This window comes from Lacerta agilis, chromosome 7, assembly GCF_009819535.1.
Source record: "Lacerta agilis isolate rLacAgi1 chromosome 7, rLacAgi1.pri, whole genome shotgun sequence".
In the NCBI taxonomy this organism is placed as follows: domain Eukaryota; kingdom Metazoa; phylum Chordata; class Lepidosauria; order Squamata; family Lacertidae; genus Lacerta; species Lacerta agilis.
In genome coordinates, this window is record NC_046318.1 from 59305924 (window position 1) to 59318039 (window position 12116).

Genomic DNA, 12116 nt, shown 5'->3' on the forward strand with positions numbered 1-12116 from the left:
GCTTGAGTGCTTCTATCCCTGCGGCTGCTGTTTTAGGGCTCTGATATTTTGAAGTAATTTACAGCCATTGACATGTTTTGTCTTTAAACAATCACATTATCACTCTGAGGTGGACTATAGGGACTTTGATCACAACGGGCAAATGGTAAAACAGATGAAAGCATTGATATTGGCTGGATGCCTAATATAATGCTGCAAGGGTGGCCTTTAGGGAGGGTGGACTAATTTGTCATTTTTCCAATCTTAAATTCAGCTCTCCACATCAGGTTGTGTGTGTGTGTGTGTGTGTGTGTGTGTGTGTGTTGAGCCCTACCGAAAATTCATGAATATTTTAGTTCAATTTTATCCTAATGTATGTATTCTTGTATGCAAAGGACAAAACAGGATGATCCTCATTCCGTGTGTGCTATTCGATGAATTTCCACTCATGTAGCCCCTATTGAAATTAATGGCCCTAAGTTACTCATGTTCATTAATTTTGATGTGCTTATTCTGAGTAAACCTTAGTTGAACACCACCTTATGTACAGAAGCCGTGTGCACAACTGGCAGCTGAATTTTTAATTCGGTGCTCTGCGGGGAGGGCTCCACCACACCTGAAGGCAGCAGTCTAGCTTAGGGGCCACAGGTCAAGCCAGGTGGCACACACAGCCCAACGCCTCACTGCCACCACTGCCTGCTCCTCAGAAGCTACTGCCTAAGGCGGCTGCCTCCATCTATCTAACAGTAAGGACAGTCCTGACAATAGTTGTACTATTGCCAGTAGCAGTGCCAGGTTTGAAATGCAGTTATTTTACTGACTGAGGCAGAAGCCGAAAAATAATAATTTTAAGCCTATCTGTTTTGTCAGTCACAGATTCACAAGTGTATTTATTTATGTTCAAATTGTGTCCCGCTGGGACTTGGAGGCAGATTGAATGCAGCACTGGTTTTCCCCCTGAACTTTCTATAGACGCACAGGAACAAGGCATATGGATTTGAGATGGAGTTCTGCAATGGCTTTGGTCTATGAACAGCAAAATGATATCGTTTGCAACTTAATTCAGCATGGTGAAAGAGCTCATCAGTGTGGATAATTGCAACTAAATGTGATGAGGAAAGGAAGGATGGTACAAGTAATGATATGCATGCATAACCTCTCCAGTTAAAATATGCTGCATCTGGCCGCGTATATTTCAAGGTTAACACCATTTGGTGATTAGAAGTCCAGAGAGATTCTCACAGTCATAAGAAAGTCATGACCCATTCCATCATAGACAAGTAAATATAATTTACAAGACTACAGTGCTAAGCACACTTAACCACTGTAGCTCAGTGATAAAATGCATACACTATATGCAAAAGATCTCAGGTTCCATCCCTACTTGTCAAAACACCAAATCAAAGCCAAGTGGGTCAGCCCATGCGGCACATTTCAGACAAACATAAGAAGAGTTCTAGTGGATCAGACCAAATCTCCATGTAATCCAGCATCCATTTCCCGCACAGTGGCTAACCAAGGCTGCATTTGGACAGCACTTCATTCTATTTTCTTGGTGTTTCCTTACCTGATAATTTTTGCATTTTATGTGATCTATCACACAATGTAAAAGTCGCTTCTGGAAAATCTAGCAGAATCTAGTGGAAGTTTGTTCCCATATTAATTGCTTCCAGGGGGGATGGGGGGGCGGGATCTGTTTCAATCCCATTAACCTGGAAAAATCATGGGAGTTTTGTTCTGTAATTTTCACACCATGTTCATCATGCCGCTGCTGTTCATGCGCTGAAATTTGGGGTGGTATTCTGGCATACAGTTCTTTCCAGCAGTTTACATGGATGACTCATGGGGTAACAGAAGCATGCGTGCACATAAAAGGGTGGCAGCATGTCCAGTGATGGCAGCTGTTGTGTCACACTGCACCACTGGTGGGAATGGAATTTAGTGTGACATGGCAATATATGGATCCAAAAGCCACAGTTCTACGATGCAACAGGTGATGCAGTGTAAAAGGAACATTAGAAACAGAAGTTGGAGTTCATAGTCTACGTGCAGCTTGGCAAGTGAGCAATTAGTGTTTTGACTACAGTCTAAGGAGACAGAGTGAAGGAGAAATTTGCCTGGAGATAAGAGGACCTAGTAACAGCTCAGTGATTGGCTGAGGTCTCTCATATAGGCAGCATGACTTATGACATTGTTTGGCTAGTTAGGAGTATTCTGGAGTGATTGGAGAGTGATGAAGTTCGTGTCTGTATATAGTAACTAGTATATAGCTTGTGAGTTTACTGCGGTATATAATAAACTACAAAATCAAGTGACTAGTCATCAGCTTTGTTCCTGATTGTCATCCTGACTGCTAAGTTGTGCGTCATTGAAGAAGTTCAGAGGTGAAGAGACTGGTCCTAGTAGCATGCGAAAGGACTTCAGAAACAATTTTGTGGCAGCAGTTTCCAGGAGGAAATGATGTAAACCCCATGAAACTTTTTGAGGGTGGGAATTGCAATGCAATATCCTTGCTATTCTGGTCAAATTGTGTAGCCAATGATGAATGAAATGAAAATGAAAGGTTTGGTGAAATTGTGCTCTTTAAAGAGCATTTCCCATGCATCCTGCCTTGGACTCTGAAACTAAATGTCCAGCACTTAGGTTACTGCTTAGATGTGTTAATTTATCATCTCAGTGGAAATCAGGAATTCTTTTTAAAATCATATGAATATGTAGAGAGGGAGGAGCAGAAATCCCCATACCCAGCGGCCACTCTAAAGGGTTATTCTGTATATGTGGAGCAGTCAGAAAAGGTGTGAAGCACATTAATCAGCCATTTTGGTAACTGGGCAGAATTGAGCAGATTGTCTCTTCAGGAATTATACTACACAGTGTGAAGAGACTGTGTAGAGCAGGCAGAAGATGCTGAGTACATCAGATAATATGCAGGACCCCTGTGAACCTAGAAGATTACAGATAAATTTATAGATACTGATTTAGTGAAACAATCATGCTAAAACGCTATGAGCCATTTATACCACACCTCCTAATTTCAAAGAAAGGAGAAGAATGTGACCTGCAAAATTACCGTATTTCATTGCATATAGCTGGTTAGCGGATGATCTTTCAAAAGAGAGGCTACATGTTTAAGTGAGTTGAATATCTGCATCTGCATCTTTTCAGTGGCAGTCCACAAGGTTTCATGAGGCATGACCTAGTATGACCTCGTTACTTAAAATTCTTGGCACACATTTACCCATCCTTGGAACTGATTTGACTCCACTAAATTATCTTCCTTTGTGCCCAGGCTTCAAAAGGATTCCTTCTGGTATTTTAAAACTCCTCAGTTTCCATCCTTTACCTTGAGATCTAAGGAGTTATATTAGCTGTGGCTCAAATTTTCCCCAAACATGTGTTTTAAGACTAAGGTTATCCTTCTTTTGTTTGGTGACTGTATTATCTCTTCCTCAATGAAATTGAAACCTGCAGATTACTTTCATCATGGCGCACTGCCTTAAAGATTGGACTTTCACATGAGTCATATGAGGACTGTAAGCTGCCACCTCACTTGGACAGAAAAATAAGCAACTTTCATACTTATTGGCATATCAAGATCCTGCTGAGGAGAACCTATTGAAGTCATTTTTAAATCTCCCCATTGCTTGTAGTGCCAGCAATTGGGGTATAAAGACTCTCAGATTTCTTTAAGTGATAAAAACTCACGGATGATCTGAGCTGATGGCCAAATTGCATATTATGTGGAATATACATGATTAAGTCTCATGAGATTTTGATTTATACCCCAAAGCAGTGATCCTGGTGTACTGGGTATTTAACATACCCCCTGCCTACTCAATCTCTCTCTCTCTCTCTTTCTCTCTCTCTCTCTCTCTCTCTCTCTCTCTCTCTCTCTCTCTCTCACACACACACACACACACACACACACACAATCTGCTATGTTAGAGGTAGCCAACATGCCCTCAATCTATTCCTGGACTACAACCCACATTATACCTGACCATTGACCGTGCTGGCTGGGGCTGAATGGCTAGTCCCAGCAACACCTAAAGAACACCATTTGATGAACCTGTTGTATGTTTTCCTCTGCAGAAGAGCTCTGGAGGGCAAAACCTTGGGGTGAGGGAGTCAGAAAAACAGCTCAGGCAGGAAATAATTAAACACAGGGATAAACACATACATTGCACCTCACCACTTCTGCCATCCAATTTCATACCCCAACACACACACTTTGCTTGTTGCTTTTGATCACTGGTGTAGCTAAGGCCGGATCTGAGGTCCCGGGTCCCACAGCCCAGGGAACTCCCAAGTGCAGCAAATGATAAGGGCAGCAGGAAACAGACCCATGGCTGGCCATCAAACTGAATTGGTTTTGATCCCTGATGGATCACCTTTGCAGAGAGTGGGACAAGGGGTAGTGCGACCTTGTTCCTGCTTCTTGATCTCTCTGCGGCTTTCAGTACCAGTGACCATGGTATCTTCCTGGACCAGCTCTGTGGAATGAGCATTGGAGACGTGGTCTTAACATGCTTCCAGTCCTGTCTATGGGAATGAGTCCAGAGAGGCTGCTTTTCAGTCTGCTAGTGGTTATGATGTGAGGTGCCACACTGTACTGTTTTATCCATGACACTATTTAATATCCATATGAAGCTGCTGGGAGCAGCCATTAGGAATTTTGGAGCAAGCTGCTATCAAGATAAGATAACACTCTGCATTGTTTCTGCATAACATCTGGCTCTGGGAAGGGCCGTTTGGCCCTGGGCTGATGTCTAGCAGCAGTGGTAGGATGCATGAGGGAAAATAAGCTGTTCTTGAACCCTGGCAAGATGGAGGCACTGTGAATGAGTAGTTCTTGTGTCTGAGAATTTAGTCAGTTGCCTGCAACAGTGCATGCATGGGCCGATTTTGTACCCAGAAGGGGGTAGAACGGGAAAGGGGTGTGGCATAATGGGGCAGGGTGGGCTTATGCATGCTCCACCAATAATAATAATAATTAATAATAATTTTAATATTCCTTGTAAACTACTTGGGTGTTCCATTACAATCAAATGTTACATTGACTTTGTTAAATAAGTAAATTAAAACCACAGTAGTTCAGTCATAATGCACTACAACTGCAGTACCACCACTTGCTTTAGCAAGGAATACACAGCAGTTGCTCTGGGTGAATTACAGTCATGTTGCCTGGAGGTAATCTATTAATTAGGTTTTGCTGTTATCTTTGAGAAAGGTAATATAAGGGAGGAAACTAGTGTGTCTGCTTTGGGATAAAAACTAATCCTTTTGTTACCATAACAACATCTAGAAAACTCTCTAATCAAAATTCTATCTTAAGCGTATAAAGTACTTTAATTTCCCCCCTTTCTCCCCCATGATAACATTAAAAACAAGACTGGTAGAAACTCTCAGTTCAGTTCCATTATCAGGAGTGGAGTTTGTTTCCGCCCAGGACTGTATTGTATTCCTGGCTAAAAATGTATAAGGAGGGTAGGGGAAGACAACATTGCTAAGTTGTATTTGAATTATATATTGTATAATAAAATCAAAAGGTGCATAACGGTTGCATAGTTCAAACAGATTAATTGTACTGACAAATATTACCCACCTTACCTGCCCAAAGGTTCCAGAGACATGGTTGTTACTGTTTTAGAATATTCTGTTCATGTGCAGAATGGAAACAGCCCACATCCACACCAGCATTAGAGAATGCATGAAGCAGTTTTAAACATCATTTTTGGTGATCAACCTAAATTCAAATGTTAGTGGGCCTACTAACTCCGCACACATAAAAAGGCAGTCTTGTGATTGCACATTCCAAATGTCATATATAAAGGTCACATGTTCGTGCATGCAAATAGCCCAAATTCCCATTTCTGCCTACCCCTTTTGGAAGGGGAAGCCTCCAGAGGCAAATTGCTGTCATATTTGTACGCAAATAGTGTGTGTGTGTTTCCTTCCTTTAATGTCCTGGTGCATACAAATAATTCCATGGCCCATTCCCCTCCAACCATAGGAAATCACTGGGTCTACTAATGTTACTCAGGGACATATGTATCTGACATACATTTGAATTTTATTCTGCGTTTGGGTGAGTAATCCCCTCAGGACTGGTGGGCAAGTTGGGAAGTGGATTAGTTCAGTGCTGGGAGAACTTCTTCCCTCTGCAGCCCCTTACTGTGTTCTCAGTGGAGAGCAGGCCACTACCCTGATTTGGAGCTACCGTGTAAATTGGGACCCCTGTTCTAGGTAGTGGAGGGTCTCTGCAAGGATGCCAGAATGGAGCTGAGACTTCAGAACCTAACTTATAAAAGGGGCTTGTTATAGAGCAAGTAAGAAAGCTACCCCCAGAAGGCAAAGGGTGGGTTGAAAAAGTGGAATGAGGACAAGAGTGTATTCTGAATGATGGGGAATGGAGGAAGTCTTGTTACATTTCTGTAATTTGCTGAGATGGATGGAGAAGGGGGAATCCTCTATGATGGATTAAACTGAAAAGCAGAGGAGAGTCAGATATTCCCAGACCAAAATAAGCCATCCATCAGGCAGAAATGCAAGGACTCAGGGAGGTCAGGCGTTTCCAGGCTTGAGTAGGGCTTCTGCCGAGTAGGATGTTGTGGTGCAAAGAAGGGCATTCAGCAAGGGAGACTTTGGTGAAGTGGTTGTCAGTCACAGCATTGTCAAAAGCCCACTGCAGTTAGGAATCTGAGGGCATTTGTGTTTGGAGGGGGTTGGAGTGTTTCCTGTGAAGAAGTTTCGTGGAAAACAAAGAGTGTGGAGGTACCACTGATGGTTTCTGAAAAGGGGATCTAAAATGTTTGAGGATGTTGCCTTGGATTTCATCTGGATGCAGGGAAGCTTGGCTTCAAACATCTAGGAGCTACATTTCTCTGGTGCATCGAAGTGCTAGAACACCCTCCATTTTGCGTGGAAGGTGGAGGCTGGTCCTGGCATTCAGATCCCATCATCATTAGCTGCCAGGTCCTGACAGCTGCAAGCAGATGATATGGGAGGTGCGTGGACAATATGGAAAGGCTCCAGCAACACTAAGAAAGCATTGTTGTCGAGAGCTGAACACACATAATGACTATTAGTAGTTCTCACAGAATATGGTCTCTCACCATGACAGCCAGTTAAGAGACAATTAGAGTGAAGTGAAAAGCAGCTGTATGGGCAGATAGCTTGAACTTAGGGTATGAGCCCTAAGGAAATGTGTTTTAAAGCTATACAAGAGGGAATCAACATTGACAGAAGTGACACTAGGACATTAGAAAGAGTTGCTTTTTCAACTTATTTTCCTCAACCCTTGGTCTTCACTAACCAAGCTCCCACCCCCATTAATCTGACTTAGTAGAAAGCTTTTACTTTATTTCCTTCCATCCTGAACGATATATGATTAGCAATACAGCAGAAGTTAAAACAAGCCCTGCTTTAGGGCAAGTGATTGTGGTACGTATAACAATAAGTATTTAAATGATACTATTTCTTTTTAGTAGCTTTTTCTGCTGCCACTCCACAAAATAGTCAGTTTTTAATTGCATGTACACTTATTTACTCCAGATCATTTCCTTGTCAGTTGTGATTTCCAAGGGAAGAACACCCCGAGGTCACTCAGGAAAATGATATCTGATTATTACATCATTAAAGCAACGTGGCTTGATTTATATCTCCTCAGAGTGAATGGGTTTTCAGGAGAGGTGCTGAAACGTTAACAGGAATGGGGGGTGGAGTTCATTTTACCCCCAGGCAGCATTTGAGGCAATGGAGCTAGCAATATCTCCCCAAGATTGGATGAGAATGGTATTACCCTGGCTTTTCGCTGAGAGATTGCTGGTTACCTTCTGTCAGTGAGCAACTGCCTCACTGCAGAGCAGAAGCACAGCCTCGACTCTTTTGTCTCAGTCTCGGAGAGAATTCTTTCTTGGATAGCCAGATTTTCTTCAGGATGACTATGTACAAGAGCAAACGCAGAAACCAAAGGTGTAAGTAGTCACAATTCATTCTTGCATCTGTGTGCTTTTGTTTGTGCGTATATCAAATATAGGAAAAATCGGTTCATTGAGGAGGATCGTTCAGGGTGTACGTTTCTCCTAATTTGATTGAAAACTGTGCCTTACTTTTTCCTGCAGTGGATTAAATAGCACAAGCGGAATTTTCAGTGATTATATGCTACACTCTCTGTGTGGTTAGGGGAAGAGGAGATCATAAGAATATGAGGGGAAAAATAAGTTCACTTGTTACTATGGAAACAACCAGCAAGTGACTGCTTTATAAAAAATCAACAAGGAAATGGAGATCAAGTGCTAGTTCACAGCAGCTTAGCATCCTGTATTCATATAATTATGATGGGATAGATGGGTGTTTTACCCTAAAAATGGGGGAGCAGGGAGGAAGAACAACATTTCCATCACTACATTATTCTACACAACGTGACTTTAGGTAGATAGACATGTAAGGAGTGTGGCTGTTCTCATTTTTGAAGCTCTACTTTTGAAAGGAAGCAGCCGATAAGGCATAAAAGGAGGTGGAGAAAATAGAAGAATGTCTGTAAACTAATATATATGAACACAGAAGCAGGCAAAATCAACTCCAGGATGAATGAGATGTTATTTATGTTTTCTTCAAACAAATACAGCGTCTGCTTTGGTGTGCTCCTAGTCTAGCCAGGTTTGCACATTTGAGTTAAATGAACAAACTTGTAGGGTTCAAGCTGTCAAGTCCGCAGTAGTGTAGTTAAGATCAAAGGCAGTGATCATCAACAGCAACAAAATCAATAGAAGTTCTGCCTCTGACTTCAAGAGAATTGCCCTTTCAGTCTCTTGCACGCACACAGAAAGGTGGGACTAATGTGGGAATTGTCTTGTAAAACAGACGGAAGACAAAACGGGGAGGATAAAACACAAGCAAATATAAATATACTATTAATGAGAGTTTTGCTAGCTATTCTTTGTGAATCCCTGCAGTTTTGATATGCACAATCACACATCAGCTTTAAGTCCTTGAGTTTTGTGTTTTGTTTTTTTAAAAAAAACAAAACAAATCCAAAGTTTTAGGGGTTCCCAAAGCCACTTCGGTTTGGGAATGTCTGAGAGGATGAGATTTAATTTGCTTTCTTCCTCTTTACACCATATTTGGGAGAGGGTAGAAAAAGAGATGCACTCGCTGTGAATTAAGTGTTGTACACAATTCAGCTGTCATTTTATCCTTGTTGTTGTTGAGTTCCTCCCGCCTTAAGAATGGCAACAGAATTGACTTGTTCCGCCCTCTGCCACCCATTTAAGTGAATGTTACCCCTTTACATCATTTCTCCTTTTTGCTTTTTAGTAATTGAAACTATTTTTAAGTGTGTTTGAGAGAGGGAAGAGCTGATTTATCACTCTGGAGAAAAAAATTAGTCCTACCCCATTTGAAGGCAACAGTCCTAAAACTACTCTAGTGGCTCTAGGAACGGTTGTGTAGGAGGGCTAATAGTTTCTAATTACAGTGCATCAATAAACTTTAGTGTTGTATAACTGGCTATTATGCCAATTGGAAAGTGGTTATTACAGAAGGGATTAATTTATCCTGCATGCTTCATAGTACATAGAAGAAAACAGAAATCCCAAGTGGAAGAAAAATGAACATTTGGTTGCGTGTGATTTTGCTGGGTCCATTCCAGTGTTATAAACACAACCAACACTAACGGTTGTAACTATTTCCAATGGAAGACATTGTGGGGTGTGAGGGAGTATTTGAAATTAAACATGTTATATTAAAGGCATTTTGGTAACAGGCTGAAGCACAGCAGTGTTTTATTCCTTGTTTGTGGAGCTGTGCTTAGAGTGTTGGACTTGGACTGGGAAAACACAGGGGAAAAAACAAATTAGTCCACTCATTTGAAGGCATCAGCCCTAAAAGTACTCTAGTGATTCTAGGAAATGTTGTGTAGGAGGACTCTAATTATATTGCATACAGGACCTCACTCCACCACAAAGCTCACTGGGCAACCTCTTGCCATTCACTGTTCGTTAACCCAGTGAACTGAAAATGCTGGTGGCAGTGGAATGTACGCAGCCCTAAGAGCTGTTCGACGGTGGAGTGGACTCCCTCAGGAGGTTGTGGAATCTCCTTCCTTGGAGGTTTTTAAGCGGAGGTGGGATGGTCATCTGTCGTGGACTTTTTTAGTTGAGATTCTTGCATTGCAGGGCGTTGGACTACAGTAGATTACCCTCAGGGTCCCTTCCAACTCTACGATTCTGTGATTATAAGCTCCTCTGAGGAGGGGACAGATAAAAATGTAACAGACAACAAATAAATAAAAGGAACTAAGCTGTGTGCTAGTGTGAGCTTCTCTTCCTCCATGAAATTTGCAGGGTCCAAAATTGAAAGAGTGGAGTGTAAAAGGCACTGAAGTTGGGGAGAGCAAGAGAGGAAGGAATACAGTGGTACCTCGGGTTACAGACGCTTCAGGTTACAGACGCTTCAGGTTACAGACTCCGTTATCCCAGAAATAGTACCTCAGGTTAAGAACTTTGCTTCAGGATGAGAACAGAAATCGTGCGGTGGTGACACAGTGGCAGCGGGAGGCCCCGTTAGCTAAAGTGGTACCTCGGGTTAAGAACATTTTTCAGGTTAAGAATGGACCTCCAGAACGAATTAAGTTCTTAACCCGAGGTAATAGATACGTACTTAATGGCTATGCGCCCTCCTCTAGCTACAGTATGTTGGGTTTAATTGCTGCAGTTCCCTAGATTTTAGGTTGGTTGTTTAACACATATTTTTACAGAGAGAGACACAAACTACGGCTGGAACTTATTGGGGTGACTGCTATTCCACAATACTGTGTATCAGGAATGTACTAATTCTAGTTCAAGGGAGAAGGAGTCATAGTTATCTGTGAGGCTGTGGCTGCTTAAACACAGCTAAGTCATTCTTTTTCTCAATTTGTGGGGAAGCAAATCTAATGCAGTATATTCTAAGGACTAGATATGGATTGTGGTTGATGTGCTGTGCACACCGCTTCCCAAACCAGTGGTGGAGACACACCAGGTACAGAGTAAAGGGACATGTGCCTTCGCCTACTTATCCAGACAACCAGTTTCTAACTCTGAGTGTGTAAATCTAGCATACGGGAGCAAGGGTAGAATAAGAGCTTCTGTTCTAAAGGTTAAACACATCACTCAGGTCTTACAGGTGGTCTGGCATTCAGTCGTTTCTGCTGCAGCTTCCCAACAGCGTCGGTTTTCAGAAGGAAGGAAAAAGCATTCCTGCTTTCAAGGTTCTTTTGGAAACATTGCTAGTCATAAATGCAGCCCTAAATAACTTCTGTTGGCATTGCTATAAATAATAATAATTTTAGCCTGAGGTTTTTTTGTGTGTGTGGGTTTTGTAAAACGGATGGTTCTGCGCTTATTTTTTGAAAGCTGCTTTTAAGCTCCTATGCTTATCAGAGGGGAGGGGAGTTAAGAAACAAAAGTACTGTATTACAAAGGTATTTATTTATAACTTGGAAAAGGCATTCATAGTCAGTAGCAGATAAGGCAACTGCGCTTTGTTCATTGTTTGTCTGATGTTAAATACTGGGTTTGAGTTGCTTTTTAAAAAAAATTTTATGCTTCTCTCCCATAAAAGCTTCTCCAGGTAGCAGAAAGTGTGCAGGCATCTGAAGGAGGGAGGGAAAAAAAGAGAGATTTTCTGCTCCATGCAACAACAACAAAAGGACCCTTGAGAGGAAAATATGGCACTTTTTGAAAGCCATTAACCTTTTCCACATTCCCAGCAGAGGTTTCTACTTTTTGATACCTCCGTGGAATTGGCTGTGCTACTAGTTTACTGTTGATCCATGTCTTTAAGCTGACACGGCACAGTTGTTCTGTAGCATCTACACTGAAAATGTATGGAAACTGGTTGGAGGTTTAGATAGGTCAGAATGAGGACTTAGGCACTGAAAGCAGAACGGAGAAAGGGAGTTTTGAGATCATTGTTAAGGGAGCATTAGATATCACAGATACCCTTTTCTTTCTCGCCACCATTAAATACTATGCTGGCAGGACTCAGGACTATGAGGGTTAGGCAACCTTGGCAGAATCAGGGCTGGCAAGACTAAACTCAATCAAAAATGCATCCTGGCAGACGCTGTACTCCAAAAGTAAATTTCAGAGGCA

The 12116-nt window shown here is 41.9% G+C and overlaps 1 protein-coding gene across 5 annotated transcripts in view; it reads left to right on the top strand.

The window, feature by feature from the left end:
• RALYL (RALY RNA binding protein like) overlaps positions 1 to 12116 on the top strand; it is a 244981-nt gene that overhangs the window by 173864 nt on the left and 59001 nt on the right. Inside the window, exon 1 of one of the 5 annotated variants that reach the window (XM_033155496.1) lies at positions 7693 to 7955. The exons of the other annotated variants lie outside the window; for them this stretch is intronic. Coding sequence (XP_033011387.1) covers positions 7919 to 7955 — 37 coding nt within the window. The 5' untranslated portion in view covers positions 7693 to 7918. Of the gene's footprint in view, positions 1 to 7692; positions 7956 to 12116 lie in introns of those variants that run through there. 5 annotated transcript variants of the gene reach the window in all.